The sequence below is a fragment of the Podarcis vaucheri genome, assembly GCF_965113315.1.
Source record: "Podarcis vaucheri genome assembly, chromosome: 9".
In the NCBI taxonomy this organism is placed as follows: domain Eukaryota; kingdom Metazoa; phylum Chordata; class Lepidosauria; order Squamata; family Lacertidae; genus Podarcis; species Podarcis vaucheri.
In genome coordinates, this window is record NC_138767.1 from 23,943,359 (window position 1) to 23,966,898 (window position 23,540).

Consider the following 23,540-nt stretch of genomic DNA (forward strand, 5'->3'; position numbering starts at 1 on the left):
TTTGGCAGACTCCCTGTACTACTATTTTTAAATTTTAATCAGCATTGTGGCCTAAATCCCTTAAAAAGTACATCCAGGGCGGGTTTTCTTTTTTGTTGTTGTTACTTGTTTTGACATCATTTCAACAGGTTTGATTATTTTAAATAGAATGTTGTTGTAGAGGCTGGTTCTTTCTCCTTGTTTTAACTGGCAGGACATCAAACACAAGGTCACATCCAGGTCTATCCAGCAAAAAGCAGGTCCGTTTGTGGCAGCAAGCTTTCAATTTATTTCTGCCTAGGAGGTTTAGAAGACAATAACATAGGTTATTTTGCAAATAATCTCTGACCAACCGTGTTGGATTCCACAAACTCTAGAATGTCCTAACTATGCCTTTAGATTTTGAATTTTTGCAATTCCTTCATTGATTTCTTCTTCCTCCTATTCCTCCTCCTCCTCTTCTTTCATGTTTTGACTTCAGGGGTTGCCAATTTTTGGACTTGAATTTTGAGAGAGTACTGGGGGTACCAATCACTAAATGACTGCCATGGAGGAGATATGGCATAACACAAAATGGCTGACATGAAATAACACAAAATTGGAGAAGCAACCACCTCTAACAACCCTATGAGAAAGTCAATTATGTCTTGCTGGTTCTGTTTATGGAGAGCATGTGCACACTTGGGACCAGGAAAAATAAACAAGGTAGCTGTGCCACTCTGATTTAACAGAACCACCCTAAGAAGGTGCCTTCACATTTTGCCCCATAATTTTCTTTCTTGGTAGGTTAGAATTTTAGTTTATTTTTTAAAGTGAAAGCTCAGAGTCTGGGGCAACTGGCCCGGGGGCACTGTTTGAAGTCTTTGTGAGTGCCATGGTGCCCATGGAGGCTAGGTTGGTAACCCCTGTTCTAAGTACCAAAACGTAAGCAAAACAACTATTCTCTGCCCTGAGGACCTTACAACCTGTAGTTGTAACAGTGGAGAAGAGACTGGGAGATAGATAAGAGGGCAACAAAGCATGAATATAGGTAAATAAAGTTACCGTACTTAAACTTTGGCTTTGTTTCAGTCATTGGCTGAGGACTTAGGGATTGTGACAGATATGATTTGATTACCGTATAATTTAACTTAATACTATTTCATTATTCCTTTTATGCTACTGAGACTAAGGCAGCTGTGGACATTGTACAGTGAAGTGTGCTGTAGTATAAACCTGTTCTCAATCTATGGGACAGAAAAGCAACACATGATAACACAACATCTAGGCTTACTGACATTACACAGCAAGGTGGTGGGATCTCAGCTGGAGATTCCTGGGCGTTACTCCCTTATCTGCTCCCTAGCCTCACACCTTCCCTCTATGAGTGAAATAAGAGTTGCCTGTTGTTTTAACTTCAGGTACAACTAAAATATCCTGCCAACCTAGCAGTTTGAAAGCACGTCAAAATGTAAGTAGATAAATAGGTACCGCTCCGGCGGGAAGGTAAACGGCGTTTCCATGTGCTGCTCTGGTTCGCCAGAAGCAGTTTAGTCATGCTGGCCACATGACCCAGAAGCTGTACGCCGGTTTCCTCGGCCAATAAAGCGAGATGAGCGCCCAACCCCAGAGTCGGTCACAAATGGACCTAATGGTCAGGGGTCCCTTTACCTTTACCTTTACAACTAAAATAAAAAGGCCCTATAGCAAATTGATGTACCCTCTTTAAAAAGAACCATAAAAATTGAATGGCCCTTGCATCCCTGTTGTGCAGACTGAAGCACCCCTAGCTTTAAAGTTACAATCCTGCATAGCCAAACCAAATCAAGCAACACTTGATTGACTACAGATTTCTAAGAAATTGTCTGTTTTTCCGACAAGAAAAAACAGTAATTTCACTCTAGGAAAGGGCAATTATACCTTAAGACACCACTATATATGAATGAGTCCTGTTGAAAAGCCATGAATTACAGTAGTGTAGGCTTTTGAATTATGGTGCTGGAGGAGACTCTTGAGAGTCCCATGGACCTCAAGAAGATCAAACCGATCCATTCTTACAGCCTTGAGTGTTCAGTGGAAGGACAGATCATGAAGCTGAGGCTCCAATACTTTGGCCACCTCATGAAAAGAGAAGACTCCCTGGGAAAGACCCTGATTTTGGGAAGGATTGAGGGCACAAGGAGAAGGGGACGACAGAGGATGAGATAGTTGGACAGTGTTCTCGAAGCTACTAACATGAGTTTGACCAAACTGCGGGAGGCAGTGGAAGACAGGAGTGCCTGGCGTGCTCTGGTCCATGGGGTCACGAAGAGTCGGATATGACTAAATGACTACACAACAGCAACAAAAGGCATAATAGTGATTTTGTGTGACAACAGACATACACCAGTACCCAAAATATTCATTCTGGTACTCTGTTTTGGAACATTTGGGAATGATTCATTAGAAATCCTATTTCCTTGAAAGAGTTCATTCATTGCATACTTGATTTGACATGGACCAATTTCATGCCATCGTTTATGACATCTAATACCATCTGCGTTAGAGGCTTTAAGTTACTGGTACATCTTATCTGCTGTACATTTTTACATTGATTTTTTTCATGCTTGTTTGGGCTCTGCCTCAGCCGTGATGTGTTTGATACATACAAAAATGAGATAAAGATCAAGGTACAATCTGTATTTAGGGCAATTATGCTTTCTTTGTGAATGTGAAATTGTCAAGATGTACTTAGCTGTTCTTAGTCCAGTTTGTTGTTCTATTTTTAAAGGAGAGATGAGGTGAAATTTCATGTATTAGCTTGATGGAAAGAATTAAAGCCCCAGACCCATCTCTTTAAGACTGATATCAGAAGTGATAAATACATTTAAGAAACTTGTACCATCAGGCTGCCATGGCGGAGATAACCATCCAAGTCTTGTGGTAGCAAATTCTGAATGTTACATTGCAACTGACACAGTAGGGATAGCCAAATCTGTCAGTTTCTATTTCCCTCAGTTCCTCCTTTTTCCTATCTTAAATACACCTCGCCACATTTGTGATTATTATTTTTTTAAAGAAAACCTCTCAAGAATTGGTATACATTTTAGTGCATATTTCTCCTAATATGTACATTTTTGTATGCAATTTATCCTTACACATTTTTGCAAGCAGTTTCCTCTAACAGAATGCATTCTGTGTTCTATATTCACTAATACATGCAATATTATACCAACTTCCTCCCTAATTTACAGTTTTGTACACATTTTTTGTTTGTACACATTTTGCATTGCAAAATTTGATGAAGTATGAATTTCAAGTTATGCCTGTGTTTTGGTTTTTGCATTGTTTCAGTAACTGCAAGTTGGATAGATTTATATTAAAACAAGAACCGAACTGAAATTCTTCTATATCCCTATGTCATAGTGGTAAAGTTCAAGTATGAAATATGGGTCTTATGTGTCATTGAGCAACATTTCTTTCCCCACTGTTTATTATTAAAATTTAGTTCTGATATCAGTCCTGAAGAAATTTACACTCAGAGGTAACTGAAACATGTTAAAAAGTAATCAGAAAGCACAATAATACATTATCAGATCCTGGAAAAAGACTTTGCTTTCACTATTAATGTTCGGATATGTTTAGGGGACTTTTGCACTTCAAATTTGATACTGCCTTTTTCATGTGAAATAAACCTAGAGAAGATATGAAGAATGAACACAGATGACCAAGCAACGGATAACCATAATGTGCATGTAACTGTTCAGCAAGCTGGGTGGTCTGTATTTTCCTGCTAAGTGACAGCTGAAGAAAATCTTACTACACTCATGCACCTGATTCAAAATCCAGGGAAGCAGGGGATTGCTAAGATTTTCTTTGGTAGGGCATTACGGGCCACCTGCTTATCGCTTGGTCATATGTATGCCATTGTAAGCTACCACTTAACAAGCTGGTTCACACAACATACTAAGTCAAACACAGACTTAGTGAGACACTGTGAGCTCCCAGAGAGGAGCTCCCAGCTGCTTTGCTCTCTGATCATTTTTTATTGCTGTGCTATGCTGACTTAAGCTAAAGTTTGGCTGACTCTGCTGTCCAAGCCCTGGCTGTTGGTTAAGCTATTTATTTTGCTAACCTTGGCTACAGCTTATGGTTAGTAAGGAGAGAGCTTGACTATGAATCCCAGTTTAGATTACGTGTTAAGCCAAAATTTGGACTAGCTCAGTAGATATTTGTGTTTGCATGCTCACCAAGTCAACCCTTGCCAGAAACCAGCCATTCTGTGACTTGATACAAATAAAAGTATCTCTCTGTGTATCATAAACTTAATGTTTGTCCTTTGTAAATGTATTTTGAGAGTGTTTACGAGGATAACGTTAACTTTTCTTTAAAGCTGTGGCTTTCTAACACATCCATATATAGACGCTAATAATACAGAAACCCTACTGAAAAATGGTCTTCCCATACTTTGCGTTCTTTTTTTCCCTTTTTTTGTTTCTGTTAAGCACAATTAAAGTCCCTGCAGAAGGACTAGCACTCATTTGCAGGCACATTAAATTGCAACAGGCAATTGCAGAAACAATATTTTCATTGGAAAAATTTTATCAGAGCCTTTATTTTGTTTAAAAACAAAAATGTAAAGTTACATTATGCACAATTAGTTTCAAGCCAAATCTTCAAGTTGGCAAATATAGTTATGTATGTGCTTAGATTTATGGATGTGCTCATTCACACTTAATTTGGCAGAAACCCTGAGAACACCTTAGTGATACTAGTCCTACTGAAGGTGGTAGTATTGCTTGCGACCAAGTGTTTTCAGATGTGAATCTGTTGGTCATTGTCCAGAAAAGCAATTTGTGTAATCGAAAGGGATTTAGTGTGTTCTGCAATGTTTTGTTTTTAGCACAGTAATGTCTCTTTCATTTCCACATCTTGCAGCAAACCTCGGTGAAGGGTTTAAAAGTGGTATGTAGCTTTATGAGCCAGTGAGAAGAGAGACACTGTTTTCAGATGAACTGGCATGTGTATGAATTGTACATGCCCAAACTTAGGGATCACTGGTGTTATAAGTGAAGCACAGCAGCAAGTATTTGAACAACACTGTGTTATAATTTGAGGGTCAGCCTTATCATGTCCTTTGCTTTATTAGAGGTTTGTGCCATAAGTCTTAATGCTCAAACAAGTCTGCCAGCGCTTTCCCCTACAAATGCCCATACATTTCCCTAATGGGATAAAGTGCTTGGTGGAGGGGATTTTCATTTGGAAAATGGTGTTGAAGGAAAGGATACACCCCTTTCCCTCTAGTGCAATGGCCTAGATCTGAATTGAAACACCCCACAGGCTTTTACAGAAATTTTAAAAGACTGGAGATTTACTCAGTGGATCACCAGTCTCTCTCTTAGTCTGGCTTTCACTGCAGCATATAAAAAGGCTGTAGGAATAATAATAAAAGTCTTGATTTTCTCCTAGTATATTGTGAATACTTAATAAAATAGGCCACATACCAAAAAGCTCCAAAAATATTCATTTCCTTCTGTAGTTCATCTTATCCAAGTATCCAAAAGAACAGAATGTACCGTTCATTTTAAATTCTGTCGGTTAAATTTAGCAGTAGTGTTTGTTACTGACTAGGAGATTACAGTGTTTTGAAAATTAACTAGAAACAGATTAAACCTATCTCAAAAGATTTCATGGTCCAGCCATAACACACAAAGTTGATACTGCATGCATATAATTAAAAGCATATTTCATATGTTCCTCCCCCCACCCCAAAGGCTTTTTGGTTTGGTGCTTACAAGCTAATTGCTCACTTTGATTTTTAGATATCAAGTCAGGAGATACAATTATTAAATAGTTTGCCATTGATATAGGAACTCAGTTTTCCATGTGTAGTTAACAAGTAGAGATTAGGAACAGGCAAAATTAAGAGCAGTTATTTAAGTAATCCACTACATCCCAAAGATTTAAGATAGGAAATTTAAAGCAAACAAACCCCAAAACCTAAAACATACCGTATTTTTCGCCCCATAGGACACACTTTTTCCCCTCCAAAAATGAAGGGGAAATGTGTGTGCGTCCTATGGGGCGAATGCAGGCTTTCGCTGAAGCCTGGAGAGCGAGAGGGGTCGGTGCGCACCGACCCCTCTGGCTCTCCAGGCTTCGCGCTGATCTCCGCAAGGCGCGGGAGCCTGGTGCTGGGCTCCCGCGGCTAGCGGAGAGTTGCCTGCATGCCGAAGGCTGTGCGTGCTGAGCTCAGCGTGCCCAGGCTTCGCGCGGCTCTCCGCAAGGCGCGGGAGCCCGGTGCTGGGCTGCCGCAGCTTGCGGAGAGTTGCTTGAATGTCGGAAGGCTGGGCGTGCTGAGCTCAGCGTGCCCAGGCTTCGCGCGGCTCTCCACAAGGCGCGGGAGCCTGGTGCTGGGCTCCCGCGGCTTGTGGAGAGTTGCCTGTTCTGGGGGTTGGGGAGGAAATAAATTTTTCCCCCTTTATTTCCCCCCAAAAAAACTAGGTGCGCCTTATGGGACGGTGCGTCCTATAGGATGAAAAATACGGTAATATTCACTTGCAACTAAGGTGAGGAAAAAACATGGCAAAAACAAATGCTTAGAGCCAACCTGAATATATAGCTCTTTTACAATGGTTCTAAAAGATATCTGGATTTAATAGGAAGCAGCTCCATTATTACAGCACACATATAGATGAACTTCTTTAAAACTCAAGAGGGTGTCAGGAGCAATGCCATATAGTTTACTGCAAGTTAAGCCCTGACTGTGGAATTACTACTGGGAAACAGAGGTGTTCAGCTGCTAAAAAGGAATTCCAGTGAAACATGCTGCTCAGGTGTTGAGGAAAAAATGGTCCTAGAGATAAGGTAGTCATTCTGATATTATGCCTCAGGAACTTACACTGAATTCTTTCCTATCCTTGGACACAGTAGTCAGATTTTCTGGTCGAGGAGAGCTGAAAACTTTGTTCAAGAAGTCAGCACACAGTCTAAACATTAGCCCATAGTGCAGAGCACACAATTCATATGTCTGTGACAGAGCTCTAAAATACATGACTAAGAAGTATTGAAGACATTGTCCCAACACCTGGCACACTCCTCCTCCTTCACTTTTAAAGAGCAGGGCAGGACCAGTTATCCCTGTCCCAAGCGAGAAGATTGGGTTTGCACGATCTTGCATTCCTAAGGAGTGGGGGGTGCTGGATCTGCCCACCCCAGTGCTACTGAAAGTGACAAAAACCAAGTCCAACCCATCTCCATAGCTACCATGGAAACCTCATTCTCAGGAGTTAGAATGGAGACTGACAGGCAGCTCCCCTCTTCCTTCTGCCAACAACATGGGTCTCCCTACATAGCTCATGATAAAAAACAATTTTAGATATAACTGAATGAGCTTTTCAGAAGACAAGTCAGCCTTCTCAGAAAGTATTAAATAACTTGACATGAAATCAAGTTAATATTTGGGTTTCTGCTAAGCTTTATACAAGAATCAGCTGTTTATATAAAGAGTAAGATCATCCCAAAGCACAGTCATTCCCCATGACAGATGGATTTTGTATGCCTGAACTTGCTGGCCTTATGGGTTCTTTATGAAGTTTATTAGCAGTTACGATAATGCTATTTTTATTTTGTGGTGTTAGCACTCAAGTAAGAAGTACTCTCATTTTTCAATGATTAATATGGAATTTCAGAAGCTGTGTGTTCCACAATCTCTTGTTTTGGCTCAAAAATGTAAGATCGCATTTGCTATGGCTGAAGGAGCTATGTGTTATGTAAAGCAGAACCTCTGGCCTGGGAGCCAGGTAAGGTGCATCAGGCCTCCCCATTTAGCCTGCCTGTCTTATTTTGATCAAACCATGCCCACCTGCCCCACATAGGTGTGGAGCAGATAGGGTCACAACTGAGCCGAAAGATTTCTGGCTCTACTAATATAATTAAGAGTTTCATGCATAATAGGGTATCTTACTGGTTTACTAGAGTTACCAGCTCCATACTGTGTGGCATCATGGTTAGATTGTTAGATATGGGGATGTTCAAATACCACTTGGCCATGAAGCTTACTGAATAGCCTAGGACAGGCATGTCCAACCTGTCAACCGTGATCAACTGGTCGATCGCGGGCCGAGCACATGCACAACAGAGGCAGAAAGAGAAGCCCGTGTGAGGTGGGAGCAGGGAGGAGGAAGAGCACATAGGCGTATGCAGATGGGAAGGCATGCCATGTGTGTGTTTGTTTGTTTGTTTGTGTGTGTGTGTAAGAGAGAAAGAGAGAGATTGTGCACTGGTTGGGGGAGAGGAGAAGCATCGCCCAGAGATCTTTAGCCCAGCTGGTTTCAGGGGAGATGATCGTGTGCTGTTTGGGGGTGGGGAGAGAAGTGTCACCCAGAGATCCCCAGCCCAGCTGGTTTCAGGGAAGAGATCTAGAGATCGCACGCTGGTTGGGGGGTGGGGGAAGAGGAGAAGCGTGGCCCACCCTGCACCAATAATCCCGCCCACCCTGCACTCATCCCTTCCCCCTCGGGGGAAGCAGCCAGCGCCTGCCTGACCACCCACCCACCCTGCATCCATCCCTGCTGCCCACCCTGCACCCGTTCCTGGGTGGTACATCACTGCCAGTTTTTGATATTGGACTGTAGATCACAGCCTACTTGGACATATCTGGTCTAGGGCTAGTCACTATCTTTGATAGAGGTAACTCATGGTGATGTTGTGAAAATATGAGGCATGAGGGAGAGAGGAAGAAGCTTAATGCCACCTTGACCCTGGAAGATGGAAGGAATTTAAGGTAATGAAGATGTAGACATTGTGTTATAGCAATAAAGGCTATGGTGATAAGATAATTTCCTGCAGAGACAATGCCCCAGTGCTCATATAGTACATTGATCCTTCCTTCCTCTCCTCTGTGCTGATACCCTGCTGTACAGCAGGAGGGAAAATGGACAGGTGGACTTTTTGACAGCTGGGGCAGGATGTACCACTGGTGAAAAATTGCTTTTGCCCAGAGCAGCCCTATATATTATATGTAATGGAGCATATTTGAAATATCTCATGCCTCTTTTATTATTTATATTTGCACTCAGCCACATGATGGACGCCTGATGACATATATTCATTTGCAACATGGCTAGTATTTTAACCAGCAAAACAGATATATAGAAAGGCATAAATATATTTAACCATTTAATATTTTCGTGAACACTTACTAATTTTTTTTCACGACAGAGCTTTAAGGCTCAGAGGATTTGGGCTGGTGTCCAATCTCTCAGTAGTGATGAAAAACTTTTTCCCCCTTTAATTTTCCACCCACATCTTGGTCTTTCTTTCGAAAGCCAATAAAGGGATTTAGGGCTGCTTTGGCATTTTATCTTCATAAACAGAATGAGTAGTGCTAAAGCCCACCCTGAAAAGACTGCTGAGTGCAAGAGTGCTAGTTGGTTTTTTGAAGTTGGATTAACAGATAGCTAGGCTGGGAATACCTATAAATCACAATATTCTAAACTTGGAATCTCTAGGACATGTTCTGATTTTTGTCTTTATTTTAACAGGATTAGCTGAGCTTGATATTTGTGTGACAGTGAGTTACCGTCTTTGGGAAAAGTTTGGGGTTGAGGGGTACATTTGTTTCAGAAAAGAAGGCTGCTTTTCTTTTACGCCAAGAAATCAGACATTCAGGAACCGAGGAGGCAATTAACTTCTCCAAAAATGTTTTAATTTCTATTAATTCCATGTAACAGCAATTCAGAAATGTTGCTGCCATTTCCCTGCCCCTTTTAGGCAACTGAAGGGCAAATAGCTTTATCCTGAAGCTGAACTTTTAATATGATTTATTACAAAAGCAAATGAGGTAATTATTCCTAATTTACGTTTCTTTGCACATTGTACATGACTTCATGTTAGGAGGCAGTATGAGAATTTATGTTAGTAAAGATAACATAAAAATGGTTGTTATTTTAAGTCGTAGCTATAAAGATTTAACTATTCTGGTTGTGAAGAAACTTTATTCTTGTTATTCATGGGCTAGTTTGATAGCTGCTGCAAAGAGCTATACAGGCAATGACCAATTTAGACGTGTCCTAATGACATGCAGTTGCACATGCCTGCATACACAGCACTGAACCCAGAAACAGCCCCAAAATGTCATAAAGATGTCATGAATGGGCAAAGTGGACAGGGAAGGGGCAGAGCAGACTTATGTGCAGTCTGCCAACATATGGGGGTGTCCAGAACATAACCTCTGCACAAAAATGAAGATTGCCTGGAGTTAGTAAAGTACTGAAGGGGAGCGCTTTTTAATGGAGGCCTCCCCTCCAATGCAATATGAGTTCCACCCAAACTTCACAGTGTCTATCACATGATAAGATTGTCTTGGTGTCTTCATTCCAGACCTTTCCCTGAAAATGTATCTAGCAGTGGTAGATGCTACAAGGAGACCTCTCCAAATTCTTCATTGCTCCCTTGTGTCTGGAATATCTACAGAATCCTTTGGAATTATAGTTTCCTTGGGTGTCTGAGCACTGCATTTCATATTGCTATTAGGTGGCCTGGAAACCATATGTCTCTGGGCTTCTTAAACCCTGGGATACTGTCATGAAGCACAAAGGTGCAAAGAGCCCTGGGACTTTCAGATTCCTAGGCAGCTAAGGTAAAGGGACCCCTGACCATTAGGTCCAGTAGTGGCCGACTCTGGGGTTGCGGCGCTCATCTCGCTTTATTGGCCGAGGGAGCCAGCGTACAGCTTCCGGGTCATGTGGCCAGTATGACTAAACCGCTACTGGCAAACCAGAGCAGCGCACGGAAACGCCGTTTACCTTCCCGCCGGAGCGGTATCTATTTATCTACTTGCACTTTGACGTGCTTTTGAACTGCTAGGTTGTCAGTAGTAGGGACCGAGCAAAACGGGAGCTCACCCCGTCACAGGGATTCGAACCACCAACCTTCTGATCGGCAAGTCCTAGGCTCTGTGGTTTAACCCACAGCGCCACCCGCGTCCAGGCAGCTAATGTCCCTACTAAATATTTAGTCATCCTGGAAAACTGTTTACCAGAGTCCTTGCTGTCTGAAATGCTGCCATTTCAGTATGCCAGTTATCTGGGGTGAACTGAGAAACCTCACAGAGGCCTGTGTGAGATATTCCCAGTTGTTGCCATCACCACCAACACCAGTTAAGTACATTTTCAGGGAAGAGACAAACAAGGGGGCTCATGGGATCAACAGTGGGACTTTGGATTTATTGCTACCCAGTTGATGCCATTGAGGATGCAGTGAATTTGCAATGTAGAATTTTTGTGTGTGTGGTGATGGTGAAACAGGTTGTATTCTGATTTTATTTTTAGTAGGGGAAATAACGCTTATTAGCTGAGCCCTTTCTGAATCAAACCAAAGGGACTTTCCCATCATTCCATCCATAATAGGTGACTTACTTCTTGAATTACTTAAACTAGTGATAAACAGTAGAACAAGAAATCTTTAGTTAATAGGATTTTACTAGATTTTAATATTCACTTTGTAAAAAGCCCTATACAGTGGTACCCCAGGTTACATACGCTTCAGGTTACATACGCTTCAGGTTACAGACTCCGCTAACCCAGAAATAGTGCTTCAAGTTAAGAACTTTGCTTCAGGATGAGAACAGAAATTGTGCTCCGGCGGCGCGGCGCGGCAGCAGCAGGAGGCCCCACTAGCTAAAGTGGTGCTTCCAGTTAAGAACAGTTTCAGGTGAAGTATGGGCCTCCGGAATGAATTAAGTACTTAACCCAAGGTACCACTGTAGTTTAATTCAGATATCCTTCCCCCCACCCCCCACCCAAGACAGGGGAAATTGCATGTACTTAGTAACCAAACCATCTTTGCATGTTAAATTAAAAACATGTGGTGGATTTCTCAGTGACGCTTTCCTCTTTTTACTAATCAAAACCAGAAGAAAAGCAGTGATTCTGGTATGGTGAATAGACTGAGCACACTTTGAATAAATATCCATTTCATGTTTTCAGAATAAATTAGCATACAATTGTAATAATGTGGAACTTCAAAACTGCCTCCTGCCAAATTGGGGAATTGAAGTATCTGAAGCTCTCCTACCCATTGGTTATACAGGGTGCCTTTGGGTACTTATAGATGGGTCTTAATATTGCAAATGGGTTTCAGAGATTGCAAACAGCCTCTTGGCAACAGTTGGGGTTTTTTTAACTATTGGATTTTTCATGGAAAGGGTAAATTAGGATTAAGGGAGTTAAGATCTAGCATTTAGATGAAGACAATGTCACGTGGACAGTGTGAGAAACTTGCATGCCTGAGGAGTATCAATCCCACAATAATCTCACCTGCCTGGAAGCACCCTTTATTTCTGGATCAAAGCATTAGTAGCCTGTTACATTGCATGGTGGTGGTTGTTTTCATTTTGTACATCAAAAATCAATAAAATATATTTACAAAGAAGAAACAAGCATGCCAACACTTTGTAAAAGGAAGGGGGTCTGGAGGCTTCAACTAGGGTAGAACACAGTGACTACAGTAGGTTGCTTGTGGAGGCACACTACTAACAGCCCAGAATACCATTTTTGTGGGATTTGCATTGGCTGCCAATCTACTCTTGTGCCAAGTTCAGGGATTGGGTACTAAAATATAAGCTCAGGACCAAGTTGCTTGTAGGTTACTGGATTCCATAGTAGAGTTTCTCTTTGAAGTCCCCAAAATGCAGCAGGGCTTTCAGTGTGGCTGCCCCTGTTCCATGGAATAGTTTTACTGCTGAGATGTCACGTGCTGTCTAGCACTATCTGTATTTTCTGAAAACAAAGATTTTTTTTTTGTCTCAACAAACTTCCAGAAATTAAAAGGTCCCTGCTTACGTTTTAAATCTATGGCAATTTGTTTTTGTGTTTTTAACCATGATTTTTAGCTGTTTTATGATATGGCTGTAAATCATCTTGAGGCATATGTAAAAGATGATTCATGAATTTAATATAATAATAGAAGAGAGAAAATAGTGGGGAAGGAAGGCTAAATTATTTTTATCTTCAGAGATTTGGATACCCGCACATTTTTGCATATGAGAAGAACTTGGATGATCAATCATTTTATTTGTATGTCACCTTTCCAAAGTTAAAACCATGCTCAAGGCAGCTTACCACATATAAAAACTACAAACCTAACAAAAGTAGTCACACACATATGTATTGTCCTACACATGCCTTTTCCATTATTTCCTGGAAAGGTCAAATGACTATGAAAACTTCCCTTGATGATTTATACAATGTGAATCAGATTTCTCTTTTTAAGCCCTACTTTGCTTGCAGTTAAGAAGTCTATTTGGACAGCAAAACAAAGCAGGCTATACAAAAATCACAACCAGTGGGAACTTCAATAAAAGGACAGATTAACAAGAGGCTTGGAAATAATTAAAAGTAGGTGTGCTTTTCCCTTCAGTACAGAATTTTATTAAACTTTTGTTGACATCTGATAAAATAAATACAAGTAAAGCAAGCTGTTAATGTTAATTTGAAATGCTTGATTTTATCTTAAAAGTCCAAGAAGAAATTGGCTTTATTTTCTGATACCTTATATGATAAAAACCATTTTGCAGAGCTTACCTTAATGCAGAACAAATTAGTTAGCTATATTAGACGGGGGGGGGGGATACAATTTAGTTTTTTTTAAAAAAACAACCATTATTGTGTTGTTCTGTCTTCAGCAACCTTTTAAACCAACTTTTCAACTGTAGTGTGTGTCTAAAAGTAGAATCTTGTTGGCTGTAAATGAGAGAGATGGAGAAGGGCCTTTGTACTTCACAGAACACAAAAGGGTGAAGTATCAGAAAGCCTTGTATTTTATGCTTGGAATCTTCCGCAAACCCTGTTCAGGCATTCATTCAGTTTGGCTTCACTTGGCCTCATCCTTCTTTTAATTTTGCCTCAGCCGCAGCTCCTGAAGTGCCCTCAATGAGCTATATCAACTTAGGTCATAGGGTTCCCCAATAAAGTGAATGCAGCAAACTTCATTAGCATTTCCCATGGAATTAGCATGTTGCCGGGCAGGGGCAAGTCTGCTGCCAAATACAAAAGCCCTGAAAAAGCCAGAAGTAAGAGAGCATTTACCTCAAGCATCTTAAGAGATGTTGGGGGTTGAACCTGAAACCTTTTACCTGCAGAATAGATGCTGTGCCACTGAGCTATGGGAGTGCTAAAGCTTTGCTCATGAGATGACATGACTATGACAATGCAGAGAATTGGTTTCCTGTAACATCTGGCCGACCCCAGCCACACCAAACAATAATAGTAGCACTTGCCATGTTTTGTGACTGAAAACTGCAGGTGTCCATTTCTCAGTGAAGTTGCAGTTCCCTCTGTAGTGAGTTTTTAAGCAGCTCCCTCACTGCAATTTATTGTCCAACATTCTAAAAATGGCAGTGGTATTTACACGGAGGCAAGGAGATGTTTCATTTGCTTGGTCATAATATTTCATTTCTGATCTTCCTATAATAAGGCAATAGAATCACTTCCTGTATTTTACCTGGTTGTGTGCATAATTTTGAAGAACAAAGCCAGCTGGGATATACTTTAAAGCCACAGTGACATTAATAACTCGGAGACATTTGTTGCTGTTCCTCTACGTCAAGTTAAATGTGTTTGGACCAAAAGTAATTACAGAAGAAGAAATATTTTGATCTTGGTGCATAAATTATTCCTAAAAAATGCACGGCTGGCTCTAATTCCCATGTTATAAGTTTCAGCTCCTGTTTATGGCTATTGTATAAATTGCTCTGAGACTGTGAAGGAAAATGTGGCATTTCAACAAATACTTAAACTTTTAATGAGACCTGTGCTTTGCAAGAAATCATAGCCACTTGCTGAACACCACCAAACATGGTATCAGTATCAGATTTCCACAAGCCTAGTTGTGGAGAGGAGAAAAAAAACTACTTTCTAGAAGTATTATTGTTTACTACGGGTACTGCCATTATTTTTAGGTTGTACCAATCCAATATAGTACAATTTCAATTTGATAGTTTTAAGATACGGTATGTCAGCTCAGCTGCTGCGAGAAAGGGAATTCAGTTTAAAAACAAATGTCATAGCCTATGACAAATAAGTAGTATACTTTATTACTAAAATATTGTTTTACTTTATCTTTTTAAATCCAAAAGAGATATCCATTCTATCCATTCTATGCTGGGGAGCTATTACACAAATCATACCTGTTCAATAGTTCATTTGGGAGATAGACCATATGCTTGACAAGTAGAGCACCTCAGGTTGAATCCTTGGCCCTCTAGTTAAAAGGATAAGATAAGTAAGAAGGCCCCTTTACCTGAGACCTTGGAGAGCTACTGTTATAAGCAGACCTGGCATGGAAAGAGCTTTTAAGTGTTCTGCCTTGCTTGCTGGGCTAGGCCTGCTCAGCGTGGCTAGGAATGCTCATGCGAGATCTTGCGGGAACTGGCACAGCCCTGCAAGCTCTCTTGAGTATCCCAAATTCCACATAATGTGTGGGCCTTGCTCCATAAGCAAGGTGGAGAGCTTTTAAGCTTGCATTTAACAGGTGGTGTCGCTGATTTCCAACAATACCTGCTTCCAGAGGACCTAGAGCAGCTTTACAAGGAATGCAAAGGGCATTATCAGAAAGGAGCTAGAATAACTCTTTTGTATGAGAGGAACCCAGCCCAAGCATCTCTGGATCCAAGCCATCATTTGCTGTGCCAGAGCACATGCAGCAGAGTGCTATGGAACAGGGACAATTTTTGATAGAAGACTTATTCCCTCATAATCAAGGACATGTGGAAACCCTTTTCACACCATGCAGTTATCTGGAAAATGAATATTGGATGAGAGCATAGACATATGAAATATTCCCCCATAGGAGGGGAAGTAGCTTCTGTTTCTCTTGTTACCCATGGACACAAATGCATACTTATCTCTAGATGGCTGCAGTGTCAATTGATGGCTCATATATGTGAAAAACCCCTTATAGATCAAATCCTTCTATATTGTATTGTGTTTTTAATATTTGATTGGGAGCCGCCCAGAGTGGCTGGGGAAACCCAGCCAGATGGGCGGGGTATAAATAATAAATTATTATATATTATATACGAATGCACTTATGTGTTGTAGTATTAAATGTGTTGTAGTTCCTCTGGTCTTCTTCTTCTTCACCTTGTTAGCACTTCATTGCTGTTCTCTAAACCTTCCATATAATAATATTCCTGGGGCTGTTATGGTGGTTGTTTTGTTCTATTGATATGGTATAATCAATGCTTTCATATTTATGTTCTTAAATGTCTTGTAAGTCACTTGGAGACCTCAGGGTAACAAGTGACTAATAACACAAGTAATAATAAATGATAAAAATGTATCACAAGCTCTTTGGAAACAGGTTCCTCCTTTTCCTTGGCACCTGCAACATAAAATCCTTGGCATTAGGACAAACCATAAATCGGAAGAAAGGAAGATACCATTTTTTTATTCCGCCTTCCTCTTGCAGCCCCCTGTACCCCCTGAAAATCTGCTCTGGAGGGTTTGGGGAACACTCTGGAGCAGCATGAGAGGTGGTGCAGAAACTGCAGGCATGAGGGAATCAGTGTCAGTTGATTCCTGTATCCGGCAACCTCCATTGGATCTTGGCCTGAATGGAAAAAGCCATTCAATATGTGGAGCTGCAAGTCTGTATCTAATCACTTACATTTAAAAGGAAATACTGTAAAAACCACATTTTTGCCATAAGCAATAGCAAATGTATATTCCTTGTTGTCATCCTTAGGAAAAATGTCCAGTGATCGTGCTTTTAGGAAACAGCAACAGCTCAACAATATCGTGGCCTTAGTGAAAAAGCTGGCTAAACCTGGAGATAAAATTGTGGATTTTTGCAGTGGTGGGGTAATGTATTTATTTGTTTGTTTGTTTGTTTGTAATAAAGTTCAGTCGCAGTTGTTTTTGTGTGTTTATAAGTCCAACAGAGTCCAAAACTCTGGAATTTGATCTGCTTTCAAAGTCTCTGTCAATATTTTATTGGAATATTTTGTTGTCAAATGGATCAGCTCTTTGGGATCAAGGTTTATTTGTGCATTTTCTTCTGCTTTGAACAGGGCCATGTTGGAATTGTCCTTGCTCACGTACTTCCATCATGTCAGGTAAGGTTTCAGTAAAATGTAAATTCAGACTTTAATAACCTGGAATTTCAGATACACAATTAAAGACAGGCTGTTTGTAAAATATGTGAAAGTGATAGAATTATCTAAATCAAACACCCACTCACGTTTTTTTCATGGTAGAATAAAGTACTTAATTTACCCATTCTCATATTCTGAGTAAGATAAAGCACTGTTTCTCTCTCCCAGCAATAAAATTAGTATGACTGAAGGCAACTTTTAAAAAGTAAGAATAAAAGTAGCACAGGGACATCCTCACACCAGCTCTCCAAACTCTCAAAATAGACACTCTAAAACCTTTTTGCATGCAAAACATTTATTCTGCGATTAAGATAAAGCCATTGTTTGAGAACATGAACTTAATTCTTCCATTTCAGTGCAGTTAAGCAGGATCCTACAAGCTGGGGGTGTGGCTTATGAGGAGAGGCTCCTGGTGGACAAGCAGGAGGTGGGGTTTGTGGCTTTCATTGTCTGACAGCCCCTTCCTTATTTTAGGTCCAATATAAAACCTTGCGGGACGCGGGTGGCGCTGTGGGTTAAACCACAGAGCCTAGGACTTGCCAATCAGAAGGTCGGCGGTTTGTATCCCCGCAACAGGGTGAGCTCCTGTTGCTCGGTCCCTGCTCCTGCGAACCTAGCAGTTCGAAAGCACGTCAAAGTGCAAGTAGATAAATAGGTACCGCTCCGGCGGGAAGGTAAACGGCATTTCCGTGCGCTGCTCTGGTTCGCCAGAAGTGGCTTAGTCATGCTGGCCACATGACCCTGAAGCTGTACGCCGGCTCCTTCGACCAATAAAGCGAGATGAGCACCGCAACCCCAGAGTTGGTCACGACTGGACCTAATGGTCAGGGGTCCCTTTACCTTTATAAAACCTTGCATGAACTAATCTCAAACTGTGGCTAATTAGGGGTAGTTTTTCATTTTGGCTAAGTTGTTTTACAGACAACATTACTCCTTTCTGGGCTTAGTAACAGAGAAAACCATCAACAACCCCCCCCCCCCAAAAAAAGAGTGAGCAATCCTATCACAGTTTAAACAAAACAAAACAAAAACTCAATTGGAAATCACAATCAAAAGCCCAGATTGGCAATCTGTGTTTTTTCCCATTCTTCTAGAAGGATTTTATATGAGAAATGCCCTGATGCAGTTACTGGCTGATAGAGAAATGCCCAGATGCAGTTACTGGCTGATAAACTATAGAAGCGGGATTTGTATGCTTCCCTAAGGAGCAACACATCTCCATATTAAGTCTCAAGGAGATTTTCTCTGGGAAATTTGAGTCTATCATGTTCAGGCTTACAAGTGAACCTGAAAAAGTTGGCCCTCTTCCAAATGCTTGAAAAATGAACCAGAGAGGTCTGTTCACAGATACCTTTGGGAACTGCTACTTCCACAGTTCTCCAAAATTGTGTTAACTGGGTCCAATTGCCACAAATGTGTTTGAAGAAACTAGATGTGACAGGCACCATGTGTTTTAATTTGAAAAAAAAATCTATTTTTTGTAATTTTTTCCTTTGTAAGAGCAAAGCCTGGCTACACATAGGATAGTTGCCATATGCAATATAACTAAATGCTTCCAGCCTATGGTCTTCTGCAGAGTAGCACTTACTCACAAGATGGGATACTACATTCTGCGCAGTACCAGAAGAAGATACTTTTTCTTTCTGCCTTGATTAATTTATTTATAAAGCTATTTGTATACCACTGTGTCCTAGAAAACTCCCAAAGGAGTTGACAGCAATAAAACATAAAACTATACATTAAAAACCATAACAAGTTAAAAACAGACATCAACTAACCATTGTGGAAGGATGTATTCTTAATTGCCTGCATAGGTGTAGCACAATATAAAAGTTTCCGGCATGCATTTAAAAGTTGGCACACAAGTTGCCTGCTGAATCTCTATTGGCAGACCCAGACTGTCCCTTTCACTGGGGCAGCAGCAGTCATAGATGTGTTGCTGCATCAGTGTCAGGCTTGGAAGCCCCTCTGATAGGTTAGCAACATGGAGGTACTTTGCATTATGCTTTGAAAGCAGGCCGTACAATCTTTCACTAAGAAAGCAGGGAAGTTTGCTTGGCATGCACAAAATCCTGCATAGTCTGGTTTGATTAAAGGATAGAGTCAAGTGAAGTCTGCTGTTATTAATGACTGGACAGATACATTTCTGTTTCAGAATACAACTCTCTCGCCTGCCCCTGCCCCGGCAAGTGCTTCAACATGCTATTGCAATAATTTTTATTTCACCAAAAAGTTTACCATAACTAACTGTTATTTTGTGTAAAATATAGATCATATTGGTAGAAAATAAAGAGTTGTCACTGACACGTGCTGAAGAAAGAAGCAGTGTGCTAGGATTAGACAACATTTGGTTCATCCAAGCAAATATGGACTATTTTAAAGGAAATTTTAATATAGGGGTAAGTGATTTTGAAAATATTCATACTTTGCTGTTATGTAATGTTAAAAAGAAAATACTGTCTTCATGTATTGTCTTATCACTTATAACCTATCACTTAATATTATGTAACCTCAACTTATTTTTCTATAAACCCTGCTATTGTATAAACTTGTGTTAACGGGAAATCAGAAGTTAGAGTTTTGAGCTATTGCTAATTTGTTGATTCCCAACGGTTGTGCTGTGCACAAAATAAGGAATTCAAGTGTCCTTCATGCTGCCTTATAAGGCCAAATGAACATACAAGTTCAGAAAACAACTGAAGTTAATTAGTACAGTACTGAAATGGTGACATAGCAAAGAGGAGGCAGGAGGATTTTATTTTATCTTATTACAAGCAAATAGTAATAATGGAGCATTGAAGTTAGCTCTTGGAAGAGTGCGTTTAAAACCAGAACATAATTAGCTCTGTGAAATGTCAGCTTCCAATAATTATTACATTATTCAACACGAAGAAGTATGAAATGTCAGTAGAGATGATTTCTTAATAGGATAGTGACAGGAATAGTTGATACAAGTTCAGTTGATACACAAGGAGGCAAGAAGATACTAAGAGATGATGCAGACATAAGGCAGTCTGGTCCTTGAACATGCTTAAGGCTGTAATGCAGTGGAGAGAAACTTTTTCCAGCGCAAGGGTGGTATTTCCTTCTTGGCAGCCTCCTAGGGTCACATGCCAAAGATGGGCAGGACCTGAAGCAAAAGTGGATAGAACAATGAATGTACAGTCATACCTCACGTTACATTTGCTTCATGTTACGTTTTTCAGGTTGCGTCCTGCAGCGACCCAGAAGTACTGGAAAGGGTTACTTCTGGGTTTCGCCACTCGTGCATGCGTAGTAGTGCTAAATCATGCTTTGCACACAAGTGCCAAATTGCGCTGCACACCTGTGCAGATACTGCACTTCAGGTTGCGGGTTTTTCACATTGCGAACGGGCCTCTGGAATGGATCCCATTCGCAACCAGAGGTACCACTGTAAATGTTACCTTTCAACACACACACACACCACTCACTAGCCCAGGCATAGGCAAACTCGGCCCTCCAGATGTTTTGGGACTACAGTTCCCATCATCCCTGACCATTGGTCCTGTTAGCTAGGGATCATGGGAGTTGTAGTCCCAAAAAACATATGGAGGGCCGAGTTTGCCTATGCCTGCTCTAGCCTCTATCCAGGCAAGCAAGAGTCATTCAAAGGCAAATTCCAGCCAGGCAGAAACACCCAAGGGGCATATGAAGCAAAGCCAGTGAAGGGGGTGGTCTAGAGAGAGAGCAGCTAGGGAGAGTCCCAAGAACCAAACAGAGGCCTAGAGTGCCACATTTGGCCCTCAGGCCTGAGTTTCCCCTCCCTATTGAACTCAGTGGGACTTTCTTCTGAGTTAGTCCTGTTAGGCATTGAGAACATCTGTGGCAGAGATGGGGATCCCTTAAGCCTCCAGGTGTTGTTGAACTCCAGTGACCATCAGCCCCAGACAGTATGACCAATGTTCAGGGATGATGGGAGTTGTACTCCAGCAACATTTGAAGGGCCATGGTTTCTTCCCCATTTGTGGTCTGTTTGGTTTCAGATCTTGGCTAAGTTCAAACTGTTAAATATTACCCCACAGACAAGACTGTCGGGGAAAGACTAGATGATTTGTACTCCAGAAGGGAGGAGCTAAAAGGAGAGGAAATCGCATACTTAAGGGCTGGGCTGCATTAAGCATCCTCTGGCCCAAAGGATTAGCCAATGTGAAAAAGAGCTGTCACTGCAATCCTATATATGTCTACTCAGAAGTAAGTTCATAAGTAAGCTCTACTGAAAAGCCTAAGAGAAAACGAAATGATAGTACAGTTAGGACAGAGAGAACTGTGACATAAAAGATGGGAATTAAAAACACAAATCTGGATTGGATGAGGTGCCATACAAACCAATTGTAGAATCAGAGAGGGGATGCTTATAAATTTAGTTGTTTTTATCAGCAGATGGTGTTAAAAAGGTACATGACCCATATCAGCTGAACACCTTCATTATACAGTCATATTTGAGCCGGAAATGACTTTGGGCGTGGGGCGTTGAAATAATTATTGCTGCTGTATGCATAATTTGAATATTGCCAAGTATGAAATATTTACTTAAATATCTTCTTGCAATGTAATCTGTCATAGCAGTGCTGCAGAGTCTAGACTCTCAACTAGTCTTTAAAAAACCACAACCACAGTATCTTCAGTTCATCAACCAAACCCAAACATTTTTTAAGCGCTATGTAGTTATCATGGTTATAGAACTATCTGTGACTGAAGCTGTCATCTCAGGTGACTGAGAGTAGACCTGGCAGGAAGCATTTCGGTTTGTTTTGAAACCTATGCCAGAACACTGTCAAATTTCAGCTATCTCCATGTTCAGCATAATCAGCCATGATTCATTTTGGAGCTCTATGAATGAAATGCATAAGTAATACTGGAACATTCCTTTACTTATGAACCTTTCTGGGCAATTTTAACGCATTGTTTGATTAATATCTGAGGCCTGAAGTTTTTGTTCTTATCTGGAAAAGAAATGGCATCTGGCCCTATATGGTGATTAGAACTGTCAAAAAACGTTGGGTTGAGACCTTTATGTATCGTGCCAGATTTTAACTTTATAATGTTGTTGCACTAGTTCGTTTTGGATTAGTATTGTATTTTATATCTACTGCCAAAAGTGAATATATTTTATTGAGCTAGCTACATTTTGTCTCAACGTAAGCAAAGAAAATAATGTATTATCTGGCTAAAAAGAGATTGATTTTGCAACAGATTACTCTCTTTCTTTGATGTTGCAATAATTCAGCCATCCAGAAATGGCTGAATAGTAACTGAATGCACAGTTTTCATTAAATTCCATTGTTTTACTTTCACAGGTAGCACTGCATGCTTGTGGTGTGGCAACAGACATGGTGATTGAACGCTGTGTCAAAGCTCATGCAGCATTTGTTATCTCTCCATGTTGTTATGGCTTCATTCAGAACACAGCCAAGTTTGCATTTCCACAAAGGTCAGTGGTTTGTTGACATCAATGTGTATGTATGGAGAGGAACCTGGGTTGACATTGACTACAAAGGCCTACAGTTCTATACGAACTTACTAGTGAGTAAGTTCTGTTGAGCTTAGTGGGTGGTTTCCCCAAAAGAGCTTCTGCTAGTGCAAAAAATAAATAAATCTGTTTGCACAATGAAACTTCCCCTCCTTCTCCTCTCGCCATGCACCCCTGTGCCCTCCTCAGATCTGCTCCAGAGGGTTGCGAAAAAATCCAAAAGAGATGTAGGTGGTGCAGGCAACACACAGGCAGAAGAGTGGGACAGGGAGCTTCATTGCAGCCCAAAGTCCTTGTGCTAGCAAACTACTTTGTTGGATGCCACCCACTGGAGTTTACTTTTGAGAAAACCTGCAAAGGATTGCATAGGTAGTGAATGTGTTGGCCCCACAGAACAAGAAAAATACCCAAGTCCAACAATACCTTTATTTTTAACACCTTAGTTAAAGTGCTAGAAGACAGATGTTAAGTGATGTGAAGCTCCACCTCAGGCTCAGATATTCAGAAGAAGGCATGAGAATAATAGGTTGGTTGTGTTGCCTCTGTTTAAGGGGAACAGGTAGTCCCAAAGGTGAGTTACATCCTGCTCATTGCCACAATGGCTGAATGTGTCACCTAGAGCTATGACTTCATAATTCTAGCTGTAAAGATACATTTCTAACTGTTCTGCAAATTACCAGTGACATTTCTGAAGTGGAAGTTAGTAGCAGCTATAAAAAATACATAATACATGCCTGCAATAAAGAGCTCTCTCAGTATGCTTGCGTCACATTATGTTTATCGTTTTGTTCAGAGGCTTAATTAGCCTCGCCTAATCATCCATGCGCACATTATTTTTAACATTTATTACACCCACAGTTGTAAACCTTGGTTCTTTTAAATAAAGTCATTGATCTATAAAATAAGAAACTTCTACAATGCAAATCCCATGATGCTTTCTCAGAAATAAGTCTC

General features: G+C 40.8%; 1 protein-coding gene across 3 annotated transcripts in view; it reads left to right on the forward strand.

Moving 5' to 3' along the window:
- Positions 1–23,540, forward strand: part of GSTCD (glutathione S-transferase C-terminal domain containing) — a 59,434-nt gene that overhangs the window by 22,203 nt on the left and 13,691 nt on the right. For all 3 annotated transcript variants that reach the window (XM_082236954.1, XM_082236956.1, XM_082236955.1), the window contains 4 exons: positions 16,687–16,802; positions 17,012–17,056; positions 19,366–19,494; positions 22,414–22,547. In XM_082236954.1, coding sequence (XP_082093080.1) covers positions 16,687–16,802; positions 17,012–17,056; positions 19,366–19,494; positions 22,414–22,547 — 424 coding nt within the window. The remainder of the gene's footprint in view (positions 1–16,686; positions 16,803–17,011; positions 17,057–19,365; positions 19,495–22,413; positions 22,548–23,540) is intronic.